This window comes from Octopus sinensis, linkage group LG25, assembly GCF_006345805.1.
Source record: "Octopus sinensis linkage group LG25, ASM634580v1, whole genome shotgun sequence".
NCBI lineage: Eukaryota > Metazoa > Mollusca > Cephalopoda > Octopoda > Octopodidae > Octopus > Octopus sinensis.
The window spans coordinates 16,692,281-16,717,908 of record NC_043021.1 but is presented as its reverse complement, the minus strand read 5'-3'; the positions used below and the strand labels follow the sequence as shown (position 1 = coordinate 16,717,908).

General features: G+C 39.3%; 1 protein-coding gene and 1 long non-coding RNA gene across 3 annotated transcripts; both read right to left on the bottom strand.

Moving 5' to 3' along the window:
• Positions 1 to 2,849: 2,849 nt before the first annotated feature.
• LOC118767902 lies at positions 2,850 to 4,663 on the bottom strand. The gene is made up of 3 exons (XR_005003813.1): positions 3,924 to 4,663; positions 3,315 to 3,514; positions 2,850 to 3,068 (listed from the first exon to the last, which is right to left on the bottom strand). It is a non-coding gene; the product is annotated as an uncharacterized LOC118767902 (long non-coding RNA).
• An 11,837-nt stretch (positions 4,664 to 16,500) lies between these two features.
• On the bottom strand, positions 16,501 to 25,575 carry LOC115224524. Of its 2 annotated transcripts, XR_005003811.1 has the most exons (3): positions 19,330 to 25,575; positions 16,902 to 17,903; positions 16,501 to 16,847 (listed from the first exon to the last, which is right to left on the bottom strand). XR_005003811.1 is itself a non-coding variant. In XM_036513274.1 (2 exons), the coding sequence occupies exons 1-2, from the start codon at positions 25,167 to 25,169 to the stop codon at positions 17,015 to 17,017; spliced, it is 6,729 nt and encodes a 2,242-aa protein (XP_036369167.1). In that variant the 5' UTR covers positions 25,170 to 25,575; the 3' UTR covers positions 16,501 to 17,014. The 2 variants fall into 2 exon arrangements, 1 of the variants encoding a protein (XP_036369167.1); XM_036513274.1 differs by having other exon boundaries at positions 16,501 to 17,903.
• Between the last annotated feature and the right edge of the window lie 53 nt (positions 25,576 to 25,628).

Genomic DNA, 25,628 nt, shown 5'->3' with positions numbered 1-25,628 from the left:
ATATGCGTTTGTGTGTCTGTGTTTGTCCCCCTAGCATTGCTTGACAATCGATGCTGGTGTGTTTATGTCCCCGTTACTTAGCGGTTCGGCAAAAGAGACCAATAGAATAAGTACTGGGCTTACAAAAGAATAAGTCCCGGGGTCGAGTTGCTCGATTAAAGGCGGTGCTCCAGCATGGCCGCAGTCAAATGACTGAAGCAAGTAAAAGAGTAAAAGAGTACACCATTGAAATTTCGAAGCTACATGAGAATGTATGATTAATCTAAAACAATGTAAATAAACAAGCAAAGATTTTGACAGAGTAATCTGAATTCTGAAGCGTTAAAATTAATTTAATTTAAACAAATTTCTTATTTGCATATTTGCAATATGTTAATTTTCTCAATTTAACATAATTTATACCTTTGGAAACTTATTTCTGCAAAATTTCATTTCAGCATTTTAGCATTTAAACCAGTTAGGTCCGGCCAAAATATTCTGCCGGTTTTATGTTAAAACTGACCAAATCCAGCCTCTCACACCTACCCTACAATGTCATTCTAAAAATATGCAAACACACCATTGAATTCTTGAAGCTATTAAATAATGCATGATTAATTCAAAACAGTGAAAAATAAATAAGCAACTATTTTGACAGAGTAATTTGAATGCTGAAGGGTTAATGGATGGAAGCACTCCGTCGGTTACGACAACGAAGGTTCCGGTTGATCCGATCAACGGCCTGCTCGTGAAATTAACGTGTAAGTGGCTGAGCACTCCACAGACACATGTACCCTTAACGTAGTTCTTGGGGATATTCAGCATGGCACAGAGAGTGACAAGGCCGGCCCTTTGAAATACAGGTACAACAGAAACAGGAAGTAAGAGTGAGAGAAAGTTGTGGTGAAAGAGTACAGCAGGGATCACCACCATCCCTGCCGGAGCCTCGTGGAGCTTTAGGTGTTTTCGCTCAATAAACACTCACAACGCCCGGTCTGGGAATCAAAACCGTGATCCTATGACCACGAGTCCGCTGCCCTAACCACTGGGCCATTGCGCCTCCACTGAAGGGTTAAAATTAATTTAAATTAAACAAATTTCTCATTTGTATATTTGCAGTATGTTAGTTTTTCTGGATAAGGCCGAAAATGTCGCTAGAAGCTAGGATCACCAAGCATAGATTGGCATATTTCGGTCATATTGTGCGGAGAAAATCCCTGGAGAAGGACATCATGCTCGGAATGGTCAGTGGCAAGAGAAGAAGAGGCCGACCAAGAACCCGCTGACTTGACACCATCAAGAGCTATACCGGAATGGACATAGCCAGTCTGAAAGAAGCGGCCCAGGATAGAACTGACTGGAGGACACTGATCCAATGAGTGACCAAGAGTCGACTTCGACTGAGCAGTTAGAAGAAGTTTTTCTGAATTTTAACATAATCTATACCTTTGATAACTTAGCTTAGATAACTGATATTGGTTTTGGCCATGACTAACTCAACAGCACCACCTGGAAAAGTCTTTTAGTTAATTATTTAAGGACACCATGGACCACTCAAGCAGAGAGTTGTTGGTTGAGACAAATCCAGGTGTAGGTGGTTTATCCTGTATTTCCTGGAGGAATTTGTCCAGGTACCATTTGAAAGTTGTGGGGTCTCTTTCTACTTTAATTTCTTTCGGGATAAGTCGACCTTGGTGGAATTTGAACTCAGAACGTAACGGCAGATGAAATACTGCTAAGCATTTCGCCTGGCGTGCTAACGTTTCTGCCAGCTCGCCACCTTAATAATAATAATAATAATAATTATTATTATTATTATTTCTTTTTACAACCCACAAGAGGCTAAACACAGAGGGGACAAACAAGGACAGACGAGTGGATTAAGTCGATTACATCGACCCCAGAGCGTAACTGGTACTTAATTTATCGACCCCGAAAGGATGAAAGGCAAAGTTGACCTTGATGGAATTTGAACTCAGAACGTAACGGCAGACGAAATATGGCTACAGATTTCGCCCGGCGTGCTAACGATTCTGCCAACTTGCCACATTAACAATAGCAATAATTATAATAATGGCTTCAAATTTTGGAACGAGGTCAGCAATTTGGGGTGGGGTGAATCGATTACATTGACCCCAGTGTTCAACTGGTACTTATTTTATTGACCCTGAAAGGATGAAAGTCTAAGTCAACCTTGGCAGGAAAAAAAAGTGACAACACCAATGCTGGCGCCAACCATGACCACCATCTCTTTACTCTTTTATCTTTTACTTGTTTCAGTCATTTGACTGCGGCCATGCTGGTGCACTGCCTTTAATCGAACAACTCGACCCCGGGACTTATTCTTTTGTAAGCCCAGTACTTATTCTATTGGTCTCTTTTGCCGATCCGCTAAGTAACAGGGACATAAACACACCAGGATTGGTTGTCAAGCAATGCTAGGGGGACAAACACAGACACACAAACGCATATATATATGATGGGCTTCTTTCAGTTTCCGTCTACCAAATCCACTCACAAGGCTTTGGTTGGACCGAGGCTATAGTAGAAGACACTTGCCCAAGGTGCCACACAGTGGGACTGAACCCGGAACCATGTGGTTCGTAAGCAAGCTACTTACCACACAGCCACCCCTGCATCTATTTTTTAAAATTTATACATCAATAAGCATTGACAAATTTAAAGACTGCACTACCTCACCTGTCTGGTTCTTTTGATAACCTGTAACATATTGGTTGGCACCATTGATCAGACCATTCCACCATTCCAGCTTTATAAAAAAAAGGCATGACAATAAAATTTTAAAAAAAAGAAAAAAAGCGTAACAGAAATAAATAAATAAATAAATAAACAACAATAAAAGACAAAAGTTATTATTTGACCGAAATACACACCACTCATGTGACGAGACACACACATGGCATGTGTATATTTCACCGTTTATTTGTTCTCATTTCAGTGGGAGGGTGGTAGGTTGGAGGTGGGAGGAGAGGAGAGAGATTTTTTTTTTTTGTTGTTTTTTTTTTTTTCTTAAATTATTTTTTTTTTAAAGCTTTTCAGTTTGAGATAAAGCAAATTATACATTATACCTATTTCTTTATTACCCACAAGGGGCTAAACACAGAGGGGACAAACAAGGACAGACATAGGTATTAAGTCGATTACATCGACCCCAGTGCGTAACTGGTACTTAATTTATCGACCCCGAAAGGATGAAAGGCAAAGTCGACCTCGGCGGAATTTGAACTCACAACGTAACGCAGACGAAATACCGCTAAGCATTTCGCCCGGCGTGCTAACGTTTCTGCCAGCTCGCCGCCTTTTATACATTATACCGTAAACATGCATGCGTCAATGTCCTGAAATTCATCGTTCTTCATCACCATCATCATCATTATTATTTAAATTTTTCGTGTCCATTTCACCATGGTTTCATGTCTTGGACAAGTCTTTTCTGGCACAGTGTCAGGCTGTTTGTTGCAATTCTATGAGTTTTTTTTTTTTTCATTCATTTAATTATTTTTTACATTTTTTTCTCTTTACTCTTTTACTTGTTTCAGTCATTTGACTGCGGCCATGCTGGAGCACCGCCTTTAGTCGATCAAATCGACCCCGGAACTTATTCTTTGTAAGCCCAGTACTTATTCTATCGGTCTCTTTTGCCGAACCGCTAAGTGGCGGGGACGTAGACACACCAGCATCGGTTGTCAAGCAATGCTAGGGGGGACAAACACAGATACACAAACATATACACACACATATATATATATATATATTATATACATATATACGACAGGCTTCTTTCAGTTTCCGTCTACCAAATCCACTCACAAGGCATTGGTCGGCCCGGGGCTATAGCAGAAGACACTTGCCCAAGATGCCACGCAGTGGGACTGAACCCGCAACCATGTGGTTGGTTAGCAAGCTACTTACCACACAGCCACTCCTGCTTAGTTATTTTTTTTTTGTCATTTCTTTCATGAAATTTTCCACTTACTCTGAGATCAAATTTTTCTCCTCACTTCTTCCTCTTTTGCACGATTCCTTCAACGTAGGATCGCTTGGCACTTCTTTAAAAACCAACTGTCGGCCTTTGCATCATAACGCATCACATATCCACATGCAAGCACAGTCTTCTATCTTGCACCCTTATATTTATTCCCTCAAACAATCGCCTCAATTAAGGTTCTGTCATTACATACACACCGAGCATCCAAGCAAACTCGCTTCCTGCCCCTAACAACACCAATGATTTCCTACATGGCGCTTAAGGCCACAAAATCTCAGGTAAGTTTCACATCAGGCAAATGCAACATTTTTAGAGAAGTGGGCCACATGAGTCATGGCTCACCATCAAGGGCGCCGCACCACTAAGAAAAATATCCAAGGTAATTTTCCATTAGGTGTGCCATTCTTCAGTAAGTGCCACAGGTTGCAGTTGACCCACATACTGCTTTAGATGGTTAACATCGATCCCAGTATATGACTGGTACTCTATTTTATTGACCTCAAAATGATGAATGGCAAAGTTGACCTTGAAATGTTTAAAGAATGCCATTAGATACCACAAGGTTCTACTGATTCTATCAATCAATCATCTTAATAATAATAATAATAATCATCATAATAATAATGATAATAATAATTATAGTAATAACGATCCTTTCTACTATAAGCACAAGGCCTGGAATTTGTGGGGAGGGGGGACAGTCAATCACATGGACCCCAGTACTTGACTGGTACTTAATTTATTGGCCCTGAAACGATGAAAGGCAAAGTCGACCTTGGTGGAATTTGAACCCAGAATGTAATGACGGACGAAATGTCACAAAGCATTTTGTCCTGTGTGCTAACAATTCTGCCAGCTCACTGCCTTAATAATAATAATCACGTAACCGATGTTGTTATACATCGCTGGTCACAATGCGCTTCGCATTGTTTTAGCCTTTGAATGACGCCACCCCGCTGGCTAAGCGAGCAGGCCAACAGAAGAAAGAGTGGGAGAAAGAGTACAGCAGGGATCACCACCCTCTGCTGGAGCCTCGTGGAGCTTTTAGGTGTTTTCGCTCAATAAACACTCACAACGCCCGGTCTGGGAATCGAAGCCGCAAGTCCACTGCCCTAACCACTAGGCCATTGCGCCTCCACATAATAATAATAATAATAATAATAGTAATAATAGCTTAAGGGCTTAGTCAATTAAATCAGCCTAAACAATGATATCACTGCATACATAGATGCCAAAACAAATGCGCTTGTCTGATGTATATATATATACACACATGCACACATACATACATAGTCATCAAGCTAAAAAAACGTGCATATATCCAAAAACGTATAATGATGTTGAAGATGATGTTGATGACGATGATGATGACAGCAATGATAGATCATGTATCATTTGCAATGATGTATGTAGCAGTTGTTCGGCCAACAGAACTAAAGTCATTGTACTGAGAGTACATGTGGCTGAGTATACCTGACACTTGCACTCCAGAATGTGATCCCCAATCAGACATCTTGAACCACACAGTTATACATACATACATATATGTATGTATATATAAATATATATATATATAAATATATATATTATAAATATATATATATATATTTTTTTACTTGTTTCAGTCATTTTGACTGTGGCCATGCTGGAGCACCGCCTTTAATCGAGCAACTCGATCACGGGACTTATTCTTTGTAAGCCCAGTACTTATTCTATCGGTCTCTTTTGGCGAACCACTAAGTGACGGGGACATAAACACACCAGCATCGGTTGTCAAGCAATGCTAGGGGGACAAACACACACGCACATACATATATATACGTATATACGACGGGCTTCTTTCAGTTTCCGTCTACCAAATCCACTCACAAGGCTTTGGTCGGCCCGAGGCTATAGTAGAAGACACTTGCCCAAGGTGCCACGCAGTGGGATTGAACCCGGAACCATGTGGTTGGTAAACAAGCTACTTACCACACAGCCACTCCTGCACCTATATATATATTATATATATTGTTTGTTTCCTTGTTTTTGAGGCCGTTTTTCCAAATTAGTGAATATCACAAGTGATAAATGGTGATTTCTTTGTTGACAAATTGTCTGTAAGTTTTGTGTCTTTGAAAATATATGGAATAAGAGACTGCTTATTTAAAAAAAAAAAAAAAAAAAGGTGAGGAAGTGTTAGTGATGGGAAGGGCATTCATCCATCTGGTTGTAAAACAAAACCGCAATCATAAATTTGCCTAACCCATGCCAGCATGGAAAAAAAAAAAAACAATGAACAATCTATATATATATGTTTCTGTCATTTTGTGAACCACAAAGCTATGAGGACGTAAATACACCAACACCAGCTGTCAAGTGATGATGGGAGGACAGACACAAAGACACATGCACATAGGTACATACATATACTCTTACTCTTACTCTTTTACTTGTTTCAGTCATTTGACTGCAGCCATGCTGGAGCACCGCCTTTAGCCGAGCAACTCGACCCCGGGACTTATTCTTTTTGTAAGCCCAGTACTTATTCTATCGGTCTCTTTTTGCCGAACCGCTAAGTGACAGGGACGTAAACACACTAGCATAGGTTGTCAAGCAATGCTAGGGGAACAAACACAGACACACAAACATACATATATATATATATACATATATACGACAGGCTTCTTTCAGTTTCCGTCTACCAAATCCACTCACAAGGCATTGGTCGGCCCGGGGCTATAGCAGAAGACACTTGCCCAAGATGCCACGCAGTGGGATTGAACCCGGAACCATGTGGTTGGTTAGCAAGCTACTTACCACACAGCGTGTATATATATATATATATATATATATATACACACACAACAGGCTTCTTTCAGCTCCTGCCTACCAAATCCACTCACAAGGATTTGGTCAGTCCAAGGCTATAGTAGAAGACACTTGCCCAAGATGTCACGCAGTGGAACTGAACCCAGAACCATGCGGTTGGGAAATAAGCTTCTTACCACACAGCTGTGCCTATCGACACTGTTTTGAATTACTCATTTACCTTATAGCTTCACAATTTCAAAGGTGTGATCGTATATTTTCAGAATGTGAGAGGTTGGGATCTGGTCAGATTATAAAACAGGAGAATACTCCGGCCAGATTAAAAGGCTAAAAGGTTAAATGGTAAATCTTGGATAAAACATTAAATTGCATTTGGTGATGGTGCTCCAGCTTGGGAGTTGAGCAATTTTGTAGAGTAAGATGTTACTCTCTACTGCTTCCAGGTCAGGTGTGGCTCAGGGCGGTACTACCTGTCGAGGACTCCAGTTATGGGTCAAATAGTGGAATTTAAGCTTAGGCTGCAAAGATGACAGAACTAATTAATGCTGCAAGACATTATTTTGTTTACCTTAATTATATTTTATTGCCACAAGAGCGACAGGTAAATGGGCATTTTGGAGACAGGTAATTAACAAAAGAGAGCTGGTTACACAGATACTGAATGAAATGAAACGAGTGTCTTATTATACACATTTATACAAAACTAGCAGTATCGCTCGGCGTTGCTCGGGTTTGTAAGGGAAATAACTATATAAGCATTTTTAGAGATGTAAAGTATAATAGCCATCTCAATATGGCTAACCACAAAGGGGGGGTGTTACTGTAGCTTTTTACGTTCTGAGATTTAATAATACATTTTTAGAGAGTTACTTCCCTTATATAATAGCAAAAAAAATGCATTAAAAATGGGAAAAAATGATGGTAAATTTATTTTTAAATCGTAAACGTGCGCTAATACCCAGAAGGGCTCAATATGAATCACGACTATAAGATACCTGCTTTTGGTTACACTGCACCGCAAAATGTGGGAGTAGTTAGGAATCTAAATTGTAGGAGACAGACACAACTTCACTTTTAAATATAAAGATATGGTGATGTCCCAAGAAGAAAACTTGTCACACAGAGCCAATCAAGGAACAGTACAAATTCAGGATGATCCTGGTTACCAAGGGTAAATACCTTCTCGTAGCCCTCATTCTCAGGCTGACAGGTGCACACTGAGGGCAGGCTCATTCAAGTGAGTCATGCTTACCACTTTCATCCACCTCTACCAAATTTACTACAGGGCAGCTATTCCCTCTCCTTCCTCTCAAATGGAGTAAGGCACAACGGCCAGGCAGAAATATATAATGGGACGAGTAGACAATGTATGTATTTCCTACTCTCTTTTACTTGTTTTAGTCATTTGACTGCGGCCATGCTGGAGCACCGCCTTTAATCGAGCAACTCGACCCCGGGACTTATTCTTTTGCAAGCCCAGTACTTATTCTATCGGTCTCTTTTGCCGAACCGCTAAGTAACGGGGACATAAACACACCAGCATCGGTTGTCAAGCAATGCTAGGGGGACAAACACAGACACACAAACGCATATATATACATATATACGACGGGCTTCTTCCAGTTTCCCTCTACCAAATCCACTCACAAGGCTTTGGTTGGCCCAAAGCTATAGTAGAAGACACTTGCCCAAGGTGCCACGCAGTGGGACTGAACCCGGAACTATGTGGTTGGTAAACAAGCTACTTACCACACAGCCACTCCTACGCCTATGACCAAAACTTTCAGGGATAGCTTGCTCTCAATCCGCTTGTAACCTTGTCTCAGTTTCTTATTCATTTGGAGAACCTGACTGAATCAAACCCCAGTTCAGTGACCGGGATGCTGACTAGCAGCATGGACTTGCCTCATCAAGTGCTGATCTGCAGGCTCAGATTTGTCAGGGTTAATCTTTTACTCCTGTTACCACCTTGTATCCTTTTAAAGTGGTATCACCCACTATGACCCCCATGGTGTCCAGTGACAAAGTTTGTATTTCCTGACATTGTTCTCTGGCATCTTAGCTTCAAAAGGTTGTCCCTCAATCTCTCGACCTCACACAGCAATAGTTCAGCAGTCCAGTGCAAATATAGAAGAGATGAGAGAAGACACCTTTGATGGACTATGTGATTCAATATAGTTTCCATCAAGTGATGTGGCTATTTACTGAGATCATCAGGCCACTGGACAGATGCTGCCACACAAGGCCAAAAGCTGGCTGTAGTGGTACTACCAAGTAGCATTAGTTGACCATTGAATGCCACTCTCCCTAATAGTAATAATTAAATGAAACATCACAGATCCATAGTAATGTGTATGCGTGTGTGTGTAATGAAGGTGCATGGCTCAGTAGTTAGGGTGTTCAGTTCACAATCAGGGGTTCAATTCCTGGCGATACATGTCCTTGAGCAAGACACTTTTTTTCACGCTGCTCCAGTCCATTCATTGGACAAAACTGAGTAGTACCTGTTTTTCAAAGGGCCAGCCTTGTCACATGTTGTGTCATGCTAAATTTCCCTAAGAAATCCATTAAGGGCATGCATATCTGTGGTGTACTCAGCAACTTGCATGTTAATTTCATGCGCAAGCTGTTCTGTTGATCGGATCGATTGGGATCCTTGTCATCGTAATCAATAAATTGCCAATGTACTAGTGTGTGTGTGTGTGTGTGTATGTATATATATATATATTTTTCTTTACTACCCACAAGGGGCTAAACATAGAGGGGACAAACAAGGACAGACATAGGTATTAAGTCGATCACATCGACCCCAGTGCGCAACTGGTGCTTAATTTATCGACCCCGAAAGGAAGAAAGGCAAAGTTGACCTCGGCGGAATTTGAACTCAGAACGCAGCGGCGGACGAGATACCGCAAAGCATTTCGCCCGGCGTGCTAACGATTCTGCCAGCTCGCCGCCTTCTATATATATATATATACACACATTGTTGACATTATAAGAATTTAGAAATTTTTAGAGAATGTGAAATAATTTGTTTTTAACAGTTGAACTTGAAGAAGATAAAGCTATAAATAACAGTGTTGTAAATATTAAGTTGAAACACACTTTGGATAGAATAAATCAGCTGCTGCCCATAGGACTCGAACATACATCTCCTCTATACACGACAGATGGTCTAACACTGGACTAATTTTTTAACGTTCTTTGGAAGCCTAGTACTTATTCTATTGGTTGCTTTTGCCGAACCGCTAAGTTACGGGGACGTAAACACTCCAGCATCGGTTGTCAAGTGATGTTGGGGGGACAAACACACACACGTATATATATATATATATACATATATATGACGGGCTTCTTTCAGTTTCCGTCTACTAAATCCACTCACAAGGCTTTGGTCGGCTCGAGGCTATAGTAGAAGACACTTGCCCAAGGTGCCATGCAGTGGGACTGAACCCGGAACCATGTGGTTGGTAAGCAAGCTACTTACCGCACAGCCACTCCTGCATTTATATATATATATATATATATATATATATATATGTAGTATACTTTATTTAAAAGCAGCAGAAATATAACAAAAGCTGTTACTCAGAGTTTCACGTTCCCGTTCGTCGGACAGTTTTGTTATATAGTGTATATAAATGTATATGCAATATTAATGCTGACATGTAAAATAATCTATTGTACACTGGAATTATTATTACATGATAAAGGCTGCGAAGCAGTCGTAATCCCAAGGATAACAAGTGGGTTAAATATATTCACCTCTCACACCTCCTGACTTTTTATGGTTAATGTATGAATGAAAATGGTACATGATGGATATGGTGGACACATGTAAGGGAAAGACGAAAGCCAAGATCAAGAAATAAATCAAAATATTTGCTGAATGGATGGCGAGGGCAAAAAACCATTTTTGGTTCTGAAATAATTGATGGCTGCTTTTCTGGAAGCATCAACATCACAGCTTGGCACTACCAAAGGGAACGGTGTTAAAGAACTGGAATTGCTTCAGTCTCCAAGAGACTGTTAATAAAAAGAGTGCTCTAAGTGGTTAAATATATTGACCTCTCACACCTCCTGACTTTTTATGGTTAATGTATACATGAAAATGGTTCATGATGGATATGGTGGACACATGTAAGGGAAAGACGAAGGCCAAGATCAAGAAATAAAACAAAATATTTGCTGAATGGATGGCGAGGGCAGAAAACTAGTTTTGGTTCTGAAATAATTGATGGCTCCTTTTCTGGAAGCATCAACATCACAGCTTGGCACTACCAAAGGGAACGGTGTTAAAGCACTGGAATTGCTTCAGTCTCCAAGAGACTGTTAATAAAAAGAGTGCTCTAAGTGGTTAAATATATTCACCTCTCACACCACCTGACTTTTTATGGTTAATGTATACATGAAAATGGTTCATGATGGATATGGTGGACACATGTAAGGGAAAGACAAAGGCCAAGATCAAGAAATAAATCAAAATATTTGCTGAACGGATGGCGAGGGCAGAAAACTAGTTTTGGTTCTGAAATAATTGATGGCTGCTTTTCTGGAAGCATCAACATCACAGCTTGGCACAACCAAAGGGAATGGTGTTAAAGAACTGGAATTGCTTCAGTCTCCAAGAGGCTGATAATAAAGGGAGTGCTCTGCAGCGCAAGCTGTAATACACACACACACACACACACATGCATGTACAAAAGCTGATTCAAAACTTCAACACTCTTTTTCATCATCTTACAATTTTGCTGTAAGTGTGTGTGTTTGTGCGTGTCTGTGGGTGCGCATAAATGCACTCATGTACATGTATGCTGTATATGCATGTGTGTGTGTGTGTATAAAAGTAGACAGATGTGCACATTTTATCTTCAAAAAAATCGTATTACTTTTTAAACCACCTCAATGTCATTATAACAGTGATTATATATATATAAATATATATATATATACATACATACACACACACACATACATATACATGAGGGTGAACCAGAGAGTAATACAAATAAAAATTGCATATGTATGCATGTATGTATATATATAAATATATCTATACAGACATGCACAAACATACATATATATATATATATATATATACACATACATACAATTTTTTAACTGGATATTTGCAAGCTATTATTTATAGATTTTCCACTTTGAGCTCAACCATTAGAAATAAATTATATGTGTGTGTGTGTGTATGTATGTATGTTTGTATACATACACATACATATGTAATTGCAATATTAATGCTGACATGTAAAATAACCTATTGTACACTGAAATTACTATTACATGATATCTTTTACATAAATGTAAATTTCCTTTTGAGATTTATTAAGGGGCTCCGCACATGACCCTTTTCAACAAGACTGGCAGGATCGTGGTTGATTTAGATTTTATCAATAATGTTTGAAGGTATGTAACATCTGCAGGGAACATGTTAGCCAAGAGGATCAACGCTGTGGTGGTGGTGGTGGTGGTGCGGGGGTGGGTGGAAATAAGAAAAAAAAGGAATTGAGGTACGGGTGAAGGGGGGAATGGTTAGCACAGGATATGCCCGGATGAGACAGGGTGGTAGTGATGGTGGCAGGGTTTGGTCGGAAGGGATGAGACAGCTGTATCAAGCAGACTAGTTCCATCAGGGTAGCGAGAGGAAAAAAAAGACGAAAGACACAGCATGTCTGAGGGAGCAAGTACACTGGTTTCATATTTTAGCACAAGGCCAGTAGTTTTGGGAGGTGGGGGAGGAGGTAAGCTGATTATATCAACTCCAGTGCTCAACTGGTACTTATTTCATTGCCTGTCCCCACCTCGTGAAAGCATGAAAGACAAAGTCGATCTCAGGGGAATTTGAACCCAGAACATAAGCATGAATGAAATGTCGCTAAGCATTTTGCCCAGCGTGCAAACGATTGAGCTCACTGCCTTATGAGGAGACAGGTATATCACCTTTTATCTTCTACCTGTCTCAGTCATAAGACTGCAGTCATGCTGGGGCACTGCCTTCGAGAATTCGAGAACCTGGCACTTTTACTTTTTAAGCCTGGTACTTGTTCTACTGGCCTCTTTCGCCAAAGTGCTAAGTCACAGGGAAATAAACAAACCAACACCGGTTGCCAAAGCATGGTGGGAGACAAACACAGACGTAAAGACACACACACATATATATACATATGACAGGTTTTTTTCAGTTTCTTTCACAAGGCCTTGGTCAGCCTGAGGATATAGTAGAAAACATTTGTCCCAAGGTGTTGCACAGTGTGACTGAACCCGGAACCATGTGGTTGGGAAGCATTAGTAGAGATATGTGTTCACGGGTTATAGCACAGCTATAAAAATCCCCAGCAGAAAAGGACTCCGTCCTAGCAGCTTAATTATTTAATTTCTTAAATCTACCCAAGTTCACTTCTCATTACTGATGTACTCAAACGCAGGGCCATCTTTACAGCATTATAGTCCCTGGGCAAATTAATGCACTGGATCCTGTAGCATTTATTGACAGCAAGTACAGAGCTCAGAATCAGATCTATAGATCTGTGAGGGGTACCCCAGGTGACTACAAACGTGTGTCTACACCCTTAAGATGACAATGCTCGAAGGAAAGGTGTGAATGTCACATCTTCCTGTTTTGTTTTGAACATAAAAATTTGCAGTTTTATCTTGGTTTAGAAGGTTAGAAAAAATAAAAGAAGGAAAAATGAGTTAATAGAAATGGTTTTTTTTTTAATACCACTGATATTGTATTATGAAAATGAAAGTAAAGCGAACATGAAATACATGGAGTACAACAGAGTACATGTACGAGGCAGCAGAGACTCATCATATGAACAAAGTAATGTAAATCTATAATATACATATATATATATATATATATTATATATATAACATAATATTTATTTTATATAATATATACATACATACACACATATGTACATGTATGCATATATACATGTACATATGCACACATAGACACAAACATACAAATATATTTATATACATATTATACACAGACACACATATATACAGACACACATATATATATACATACACACATATACATGCATGTAAATAATAAAAAAAAAACACTGCTAATATGAACTCGTTTACAACATATGTGGTTAGTTGTAAAATACAATATAAAACAGCCAAAAAGCCCTATATATAGGTTTCTTTTTTTTTTTTGGTATTTTTTTCTTAAAAGAGACAGTTTCCTGATATTAAATAGAGGAGAGATAAATTACCCACTGGATAGGCAGCTAGTCTATCTTTGGTGCAAATTCACAACTTACTTATTGCAGCTGATTGGGAACTCATGATTTTTAAGCTGCTATCCAGTATGTTTAGACACCCTCCAATTTTGCATGATTGATTGATTGGTCGGTTGGTCGGTCAGTTGGTGACTCTCGTTTAGATAGGAAGGAAATGACAAAGAGGAGAGTGGTCACATAGACTGTCCTGATTTGGCAGTCTAGGGCATGGAAGTAGCCAATCAAAAAACATGGTAATGACATGCATGAATGAACCATGTCTGGTGTGTTAGCTACATGGTAATATAATATATTCCTGATAATTTTCCAACCATTACCATCCCTATATATACATACATACACACATATGTATATACAAATGTAATGATAATGAGGATGCGTACTCAACACTACGATTGGCAGATAAATATTTTCTCTATTTGTGGATAGACAATGTTACCATTGGTTTCATGCGAAACATTACAATTATCAAGTGTTCCATAATTAATGATGCAACTATGATTTACCTCCTCTTATCAGTATATCATGTATTTCACTCCATATCACCAAACAACGTTTCAAATCTCACAAAGTCTCTTGTAACCTTATATGGCTATGTCCAAAAGGAAATGGATTACCAATACTTTAAGTGATAATTGTGATGTATTGCATGAAACTGATGGTAGAATTGTATATCCACAAATAAAGAATATATATATATTATATATATATATATATATATAGTACAAAGTAAGATAGTGGTTATGGGTGAAACCCGCTATGGGATATCATTTATCCAATATACTGTTGGTAAAGTACTCAAATTCTTAATACATAAATGTTTTTAATTGCAATGCAATTAAGTCATTTATTGTATTATCTATTGTTTTATATAATATTTTTGTATGCTTTTGATGTTCTCATTTGTAAAATGAATAAATAATCCAGCATTATAATATCCGTAAGTTGATGAACAAACCAAATTTGTTTCTCCATTTTCATATATATATATATATATATATATATATATATTGCTCAAGAGTTTTACAATTTTGGTACCTAAAACGGTAAAGTTTTCATTGGCTGGATAACAGACATTGAGCAATTGAACAAAAAAAAAAATGCTATATGGTGGTCTAGTAGAACAATGTTCTTTGATTTACAGTTTTCTCTCCACCACCTTCTCATCTATGTTGGGTATATTAGAGACATGCACATCTAATACACCAGGACAATTAAGAAGATAGCTGTGTGACCTTCAGTTGTAAACAGAAAGCAAGAATACCAGCACTCCCAGTACCCCAGCCACCAACCCAAATGGGCCGTACAACGATGACGAAAACAATAATGGCAATGTCACACCATAAGTGTAACAGGTTAGCATGCTTGCCTTCTATTCCCAGATTTTCCAGTCAGCACAGGTTGGTTTTAAAAACGTTTATGAACCTTCTGGATCGCTGCTTTTATTTTTTAAGATTTGGATTTTTATCAAATAGAACCTCCAAACTCAGCACTTTAAGGCATTAATTTGGCTTTTTAGTGCTGAATACCACCCTCCCACAAATTCCTCTTCATTGTTTTTTTTCAGAACATTAACGTGTGTGTATATATACATATATATATATATACACACATATATACATACACACATATACATTCACACACACGCACTGATATATATATATATATATACACACATATGTATATATACACATATATACATACACACACACAAATACATACACACACACACACTCACATATATATATATTTATACACACATATGTATATATATATATACACACATATATACATACACACACATATACATACACACACATGCACTCATATATATATATATATACACACATATGTATATATATATATATATATATATATATAATATATATATATATACACACACACACATATACATGCACTCATATATATATATACACGCATATGTATATATAAAACGATAATCGTCAAAATAAATGACAATCAAATTGAAATACAGTCACTGTAGGAAATCTGTTGAATCACTGATAATTAATTAAACTTCAAAAAAAAAAAATTGTTTTTTTTTTTTAAAGCAAGATGATTTGATTTTTTAAACCAGTTTCAAATAATATCACGAGTTTTCCTCTCCTCACTTTGAACAACAACAAAAAAAAAAGAGCATGATAGAGAGAGAGAGAAAGTATAAATAAAAATAAAATAAATAAAGTCATAAATAAAGTTTACAAAAAAAAAAAAAAGAAAAAAAAAAGAAAATTGTGATATCTTACAAATAGCAGCAAATTCCAATACACCCAACCAATTATTATTATTCTTTGTTTTTTTTTTATAGTTTTCTTTGCTTTTTGTTTTTTGATGTAGGTTCTGAGATTCTCACACCCATACAACTACCGCCACACATACACATACACACACTGCTATATATATATAGTTTTTGGTTATTCAAAGAGAAAAGAAGTCAGCCATTCTTTCTTTAAATCTCCTTTTCCTTTCTTTCCTGTTCTTTGGTGTAACATTTACAAAATAAAAAAAAAAAAAAGAAAAAACATGATCTGTCTATGATATGGTAGTGGTGGTGGTAGTGGAGGTGGTCATCGTGGGGAGTGTTGGGAAGGAGGGAGGGAGGGAGGGTGAGTGTTGAAATTTTAATCCATTGATAAAAAAAAAAAAAAATTTGGACAGAAGTTAATTATTCGGTTTTGTTCATGTTATTGAAAAAAGACAAAAAAATTTTAATTCATGAACATACATCCACACACACACACACATACATGCATGCATACATACGTACGTACGTACGTACATGCATACATACATATGTACGTACGTACATATAGTCCCTTCTCAAACAAAAATTTTCTCTCTTCTTCCCATATATTCTTTTCGTTTGAGCAAGAAAACTTGTAAATCGTTAACGATATTCATAATTAGAAGGGAGACGAGGTCAGTGATGAGATAGATAAGGAAGATGAGGCAAATTAAAGCCGCAAAAGAAAAAAAAAAAAAACGATATATCTGATATATGTGTGTGTGTGTGTGTGCCTGTGTGTGTATATGTGTACACACATACACACGCGTGCACACACATAAATATATATATATATATATATATATATATATTATATATATATATATGCTTATGTGTAAAAATCAAAAATTCAGGCTTATATGATGCAAAAATGTCTTGAAGTGTGACATGAACGTTGAAAATGGTAGGCAGCAGAACTTTCGACTTGGTGTTGTTGTTGATGTTGTGAGAGTTATTACTGCTGCTGTTGCTGTTGTTGTTGTTGCTGTCGCTGCCGCCACTCTCAGGGGGGACCTCTGGCTCTGACCCTGGCCAAGCAGAAATCGAAGGATCAGATGTGACAGCCGCAGCGAGCTTTTTCTCGCAGCAGGCCTTCAGGTGCTGTTCGAATGCACTGAGCTGGTCAGTTTTGAAAGTACAGAAGGGGCAGCAGTACTTTAAGTAGTCTGTCCAGAGTGCAGACACAGCAGCGGCTGCCGATGCAGCGGTGAGGGTCAGGCTGGTGGGGCTTGAGGGCCACCACTCAGCAGTAGAAGCAGGAGGGGTAGTGTGGCCGTCAGAGGTGGTAACAGCAGAAGCAGCAGGAATGACAGTAGCAGCAGCAGCAGCAGTAGTAGTAGTAGCAGCAGCAATAGCAGTACTGGTAGTAGGACCAACAGGTGAATAAACTGAAGACTTAAATATCTGGCAAGGTTTGATAATACTCTCAGGAATATCCATCAGAGATTCATGGCAGAGTACGACAATATTGATGTTCTCTTTGGGAGTATTTTGGTGAGTGCGGATGTGGTTCTCCATAAATTCTCTGGAAATAAAAAAAAAAGTACACAATAGAAAACAATAAGCAAAATTAAAATGGGTTTTTTTTTTTTTTTTTTTTTTTTTTTGGAAGTATGGAGCAGTGTCTGTGACCTTTGTAATGTCTCAATAACTTTTGTAGGGTCTTCTGGAACTAACATGGGGCTGAAATGGTTTATGGTTTTATGTTGAGCCCAAACACCACCAGTCAATATCGGCAGGATATACATTAGCTGGAAGGGAATTCCAGGAGGTTGATGTGCCAAGGAAATAATAGGGTAAAGACCCCCTTCAGTCATAAATGACCATGGGAGTGCACCTAGGAAGTTCCCCCTCTGAGGTACAAGTCTGAGCAAGGTTGTTTATGGAAGACTAGCAGTCACCCATGCATACCAGCCTCCCACTTTTCATGCCACCAATGTTATCCAAGGGAAAAGCAAAGGGGCCAATACAGCTTGGCACCAGAGACATTGCAACTCATTTCTACAGCTGAGTGAACTGGAGCAACGTGAAATAAAGTGTCTTGCTCAAGAACACAACATGCAGCACAGTCCGAGAATCGAACTCACAACCTCATGATCGTGAGCCTGACGCTCTAACCACTGAGCCATGTGCCTTCACTATTTTTAATTAATTGAAAGAAAAACTGTATTTCAGCAGAAATATAACAAAAAGGTTAACCTTGAAATAAGGTGAACTTGGCAGGATTTGAACTCAGAACATAAGGAGCTGGAATAAATACCACAAGGCATTTTGTCCAATGGTCTGCACAGCCCTTATATTATTAATAGTGGTATAAGGTAGTGAGCTGGCAGAATCGTTTGCATGCTTTCTTCCAATTCTTTACATTCTGGGTTGAAACTTTTGTGGGTCGATAAAATAAGTACCTGTCGAGCACTGGTTCTGCCAGCTAACTGCCTTAGAAAAGATTATTAACAACAACAGATAATTAATTAGCAGAGTCATTAGAACGGCAGGCAGAATACTTTGAAGTATTTGTTCCAATTCACCACATGATGAGTTCAAATTCTGCTGAAGTCAACTTTGCCTTTCATCTTTTCCAGGGCCCTCCCCACCAAAAAAAAAGTACCAATGCAATATGATAGACTGGCTGGCTGGCTGGCAATATTTATTTCAGCTCTCAGTTCAAATCTCACCATGGCCTACTTCGGAGCTAAACTAAGTCTGTCACCCTGTTTAACATCACCACCTGGTACCTAAGGTATCTTTAGCAGGGTCCAACCCATTGCAAGTGTTCACACCCCTATTACAAGCATTTAGAATGGCTGTCCAGTTTTGAGGATTACCTTCCTCCCTAACCAGACTTAGAGATCCTGCAAGGGGCCATAGGCACTGCCTACCTTCCCAATTAAAAGACAAAAGATAAATAAAAAAAAATATCAGGAAAAAAAAAAAACAGGCTTTTCTCTTACCTTGGGTATGTTTTGAAGGAACACAATGAGCACTGGTAAATTCGTCCGTAGTGTTTAGTGACATGTTCAAAAAACAGCTTTTGGCTCACCAACTGTAGTGAACATATGGTGCAAGTGTAGAGAAGGGTCTGGTTTTTAATACAAGAAGCCTTTGAGTATAAGCTTCTATAATCGGTGGTCACATAGATGTCAGTGGACTCAGAGCTAGTAGTAGTAGCAGAAGTAGTATTAGTGGTAGTAGTAGTAGTAGTAGTATTCGTCGTCCGGTGTGGGTTACATACATCAGAGGGAGTTTGTTCATTCTTGATAGCCACATCAGCTGTGTCCGGTTTGACTGGATTATTTAGCAAGGAGTCCATAGGGTCAGGCGGTCGGTGATTACCTGTCGACATGATGCAGCCGTGCACCGCCTGCACATGCTTCGACATCTCCCCGTCGAACCAACTGGTGTAAGGACATTCTGAACATCTGTTCACCTCTAGCTCTAAATGGTGCATTCGAATGTGGTCCATGACCTTGCGGTGACTTTTTGACCTGAGCTGGCAGAATGGACATTTGAAAAGTTCAGAATCATCGAGTTGATACTTTATCATCCGGACGATCGACAACTGCTGCTGATCCGTGCAGCTATTTGAGACTTTCATTTGGTCGTCGTCATAACTCCAGCTGAAGATACAATCAACATCATCATCATCATCATCTGTAAAACTGTCGGCAAGGAGCATAGGAGAATCGGTGTTGCTCTTTTCTTCCTTGTTGCTCATCTCGTAGTCAGTTCCTGTCCTGTGCTGTGTTGACATTAACTTGTTTTCAGCCGCCTGCCATTTATTTGCATTCGGTCTCGGCTTATTTGAACTCGCTTTCCTTTTCTTTGGCTGCTTTCTGACTTTATAAGGATCTCTTTTCGGCTTCGGGTTTTTAGACTTTCGGTTTGCATCTGTAGCACCCCGTGGTTTGGCGGCAATAGGCACGATGATTTCTGGACGTCTGGTTTTCTGTCGGAAAATTTGGAAATTCTGACAAGGTAGTTCAGAGGGATTGGCAACCTTTTTCGGGTGCATCGAAAGAATGTGTTGTCGCGCTTCATCTTCGGTGGCCATGCTGGTGATGCAGAAATTGCAGAGGTAGGAACCATCGTAAGTCTTGAATATATAGCGATTATATATCTCCATATCGACTTTCTGTAATTCCGGCAATATCTCACCTGATCTCTGTGTCTGAGACTCTGTGTCATTCCCTGACTGAGCAGCCAGCTTCTCAGTCATATGAAATTCCCTATCACGGAGGGTTTCAGAAACCATATCATTATTTAAGTTCTCTAATGAATTTCTTTCATTAGCTTTGCTTTGAGCTGTTTTCTGTTTAAGTCGTTTTGCTGGAACACGCTGGTTTTGCTTCGTGGCTGGACGTTTAACTGGACGTGGATGGTCCTGGTTTTCATCGTATAATAAATTCAAAGCCAAGGCATCTTCACTTCCTTCCGGAAAACCATCACCTTTGGCAGAATTCCTTCGAGTATGCTTTAGGGCCATCGATTCTTCATTTGCATCTCTTGGACTAGATTGTTCGCTGGTATTCTTAGACTGAGTTTTAACCTTTCGACCCTTGGCAGGCTGATGTAAGTGTTTTTTAAGTAACTGTGATCTTTTGGAATTCTTGCGGGAAGATCCAGCGCTCTCCTCTTTGGATTTCAGCAAAATACCAACATTGGTTAATTCGTCAGAGTGCTCTTGCCACATGTGTTTCTTCACTTCGTCAGCAGACATGTTCACAGAATTGCAGAATACACAGCGATACAGTGTTGGCGGAGCAGATGGCACGGGAGAGGTGTTTTCTGACTTACCATCAGTCTTGGAGCTTTCTTGCTTCTCACCAGACAATTTGGATCGAACAGAAGCAGTCAGATTCATTATTGGAGATTGTAAGTTACCTTCAATGCTTTTACCAAAAGCGCCGTGAACATAAGAAATATGTCTCAAGACGTTTGTCTGATATATGCTACAGTAAGAACAAACCTTACACTTGTAGAGATTCCCAGGTAGTTTTTCAATTTCTATAATCTTCATTTCACTTGGAACTTTAATATTGCCTTCTTTCAATTTTGGTGACAAAGGAGGTATTTTCTCTTCACCCGTAGAAGACTGGGAAGTGGTCGTAGGAGAGAGGGGCATCTTTGGAGATTTTGCTTCTGATGTGTTTTGAGCCTTGTGGTTTTTGTTGGCAAGACAAATATTTATTTTCTTTTCCCAGTCTGGAATGCCAAGCCACTTGGCATATGGCTCGCAGCTGGCGTGATGCTTTATGCAGTGCCTCAGTATCTTACACTGCTGTAAATGGCGATAGAAACAGTAGCCGCATCGCCAGAAGTGAACATTGAGATGATTAGAAAGCAGATGCCGATGCATATAAGACGGAAAATCGGAGGAATAATCGCAGAGGTTGCATTCCTGAAGCATTCCTCTGACAGTGTAGAGTTGGGACAATTTAGAGGTTAAAACGGGGCCACCCAATTTGGAATATTCTTCTTTATCGACATCACTTTCTGATTGTTTATTCATGATAACTGTCTCAGATTCAACAGGGTATTGCATAAGAGCTGATGCATCTTTGCCATCAGATTCAGGAATTTCGTTCACGGAAATTTCATCAGGACTTTCTGCTGTTTTCTCGGAATTTTCGTTGGTCAAATTAACCAACTGATCTGCATTTATAGCAGCTGGTAATTCAGTTTCGGAATTAATTACTGGTACTGAATCAGAATCTGAAGTTTTGGGCACATCTTCAGCAGAGTTGGTGTTGCCACTGGCAGCTGTTTCTGAATATTTGTCATATTTAGGTTTGTGAAATTCGTATTTCCGTCTCGTATTTATACAAACAACCATGTTTTCATGCCGTTTGATGTGTCCATAGAAACCCATTACGCTCTGAGATTGATAGGGACACCGAGGGCAGTGGATGTATTCAGTGAAATGGTCCCCGACGCCAAACTTTATAATTTCCATTTCCTGCACTTTGTTAGGTGTTTCAGTTTTCAGTTCTTCTTTCTTTGAGGCACCAGATTCTTCAGGATCTGAGACACGCTGCTCCGTAGATGGCTTTTCAGGGATCACCTCAGTGTTTTTACTTTCAGCTGGCACATCTTTCTGTTTGAAGGGTTCGTTGTTAGCTTGTTGCGACCGGCCCCAACTACTACAGCGTTCCGAGGACACCTTCTTGACCGCATCGCTGTCCAATTTTTCTATTGGCTCTATGGTCTGGATCAGTTTCTTATTATTGTCTTGCTGCACCCGGAATTTTCTGGATATGATTTCAGAAGGCTCGTCTATAAGAAGGATGCCAGACTTGCGACCGAAATGTGTGCGTTCAATGTGTTGCCTAACAACAAGCTGAGATGATGATTTCATGTGGCACGACAGACACTGATGCAACGAGATTGGTTTGTTGTAATGCTCTCGATGACTACGAAATATGTGGATTTTCATAGAATTTATCTTTTCAAAGCTCTCAGAGCAGTACGGACACATGAATTTGTACTTGTCGTCCACAATATTATAAACAGAAGGCCGAAGAGTGCTGCGATTTTTTTTACCTCTCACACCCACAATTTTTTTCTTGTCTGGCATGATCTTTTTGCTTGGTAAGTCAAGATTGCTTATGGGCAAATGCTTTCCGTATGGCTGTTTCGGAACATTTTTCAACGCTTCCTTTACATGACAATGATTCAAAAACCCCTTTTTGCTGCTTGTTGCAAACGTGCACTCCTTGCACTCAAATTTCACCTCCTTGGGATTCACCATAGTTTTCAAGGGGAAGCAAGTCTTCATGTGTGCGAGGAACAATTGCGCCTTGGTCGTACTGAAAATGCAGTCTGGACAATTGTACCAGCGGCTTATAGTGTAATTACTTGACACATTACTAGAATCGTTATTGTTGAAGTTGAGGCTTTCATCGTCGTCCGCATTGTAACTGCTATTGTTCCTATTACTATCAAAGTTGTTGCCGTTCATAATCTTATCAATCCTCTTGCTGTTACTAATAAATCTATCAACAGTAATAGTATTACTTCTAACAATATCTTTTAAATTTTCAACACTACTACTGCTAAGGGTTTCAACATCAATATCATCGTCTTCAACTTCACTGTCACCAATGTTGTTGTTATTATTATTATTATTACTACTACTACTATTAATATTATTGGTGGTAGCGATGGTGGTGGCTTTCCTTTTTTTGGTTTTTTTTTTTTTAGTAATAGTAGTAATGGTAGTAATGTTAATATTATTATTATCATCATTATTGCTATTACTACTATTACCATTACTATTGATAGTTTCGTTATTATTCAAAACGAATTTCTGCTTATTCAGCAGGCTGACATAGGCGGCTGTCATTTGGTGGTCTTTCTCTTGAGGCGGTAATGATAATGTTGATGATGATAATGATGACACAGTGGCTTCTGCTTTGCTTCGGCAAAGAATCATGCTACCTGCGATCACCCGTTGAGACTCTCCAGGGTGCTCTGTGGAAATGTGTCGAAGGATTTCAGTTTTGCTTTTCTCTTTCAAATGGCAATGAGGGCACTTCACCCAGGGCACAACAAAGTTATCTCCGATATGATCAAGGAATGCACCAAGAGAGTTCAGATATGTCTGGCACCAGCGGCATTGGTAGGACGATAAATTGTCGTGATTCTCCGAGTAGTGTGCTCGAAACTCTCGGATTATGTTGGTGCCGAAATCACAATTTGGTACAGAGCATTGATGTAAGTAAACCTTTGACCGAGGAGCGGTTGTGTGCGACTGGATATGCTGCTCATAGGAGAACTGGTCAGTAAGGATTGTGGGGCAATGCAGGCACGAAAAAAGATCTTCATTTTCTTGCTTCACCACTGAGAGATCAGGAACATTTTCCTCTAGACCTGGTTCAAAGTGTGGTGATTCATTTTCTAGATGGCTAACACTGGATTTAGGGTCAGAATCCAATTCGCGCCAAGGGGCGTAATCAGTGGCATCGTAGTCTTCGTTGACTCTGACCTTTATAAAATCTGCGTAAGTACCATCTTCCGTGTCTTCCTCTTTCGTGTCGTTTTCGTCATCCCACATGTCAGCACTGAGCGAAAAAGCCGAGGTTATTGTCAAGCCAGGTAGAACTTCAGAACTTTCTGCACTTTCCGAATGTGTTGGAGACGTGTCCCCAAAATCAGTAGAGATGTCGTTAGTCTTTGCAGAAGAAACAAAATCGGAAATGCTTCTGACTCCTGAAAGTTTTACAGTAGCTGACGATTCCTGTAAACGATTTGGTGACGACGGGGTCGTAACGACATCAATGTCAGAATCCCCATCATCATCCTCTTCCTCCTCCACATCCACATCCTCATCATTATCATCATCATCTTTGTCATCAGTAGCTGCAGCGGTAGTGGCAAGAGAAAACTGACTACCGTTATCTTGATTCTCCAGCATCTCAGGATCTTCCTGATCGGTTCCACCGATTCTAAAATCATCAATGTTGGAATCTTGCAAACTGTTGCAGCCGTCCCTTCCAACGGGATCGATTGTGCCGCAAGCCGTTTCTGAGACCTTCACGCCAGTAATATGAAAAGTTTTGTAATGTCTCCCACTGGTAAAGTCATCCGTTGCCATGGTGGTGAACCCTGGATCACCTGACGGAGACTCTTTGTTCTTACTCTTAGCCAACGTTAGCTTCTCGGCCGAGTTGTTCTCCGACAAGAAACTATTACTATTATTGTGTATCTTAACTGGCTCGTTCTCTTCCGCATAGTCATGCAGTGGAGAAAACTCCTGCTGCCTATATTTCTCGACAGCTTTCTTTTTTAACATTTCATTGGATTTAATATTTTTCAACTCACAGAAAAAACATCATTATCATTATTATTATTATTACTATTAATATTGGAAGAGGTAGTCATTTCACATAACTAGACGGTGTATTTATAAAATACATAGTTTCTATGATACAAGCATGAAAACTCAGCTTGATGGTCGAATGGGGGGAACAGAAGTCCCTGAAACTCTAGCAAAAAAAGAGAAAGATGGAGACAAAAAAAGGGGATGATACAACATGTTACTTTGGAATAGACGATGGTGGGGAGTGATGGATGAATGGCTGGTGCATGGTTAGGGGCTTAAAACTCATTCGATAACATTGAGGAACTGTGTTACCGATGTTTCGTTATGCGTCAAACGTGAACCAAAAATTCATTAGAGTAGATAAAATTGAAATTCTTTTCTTAATTATTACAATTCCAGTCAGATCACAGTTCCTGATGTCAACTGACT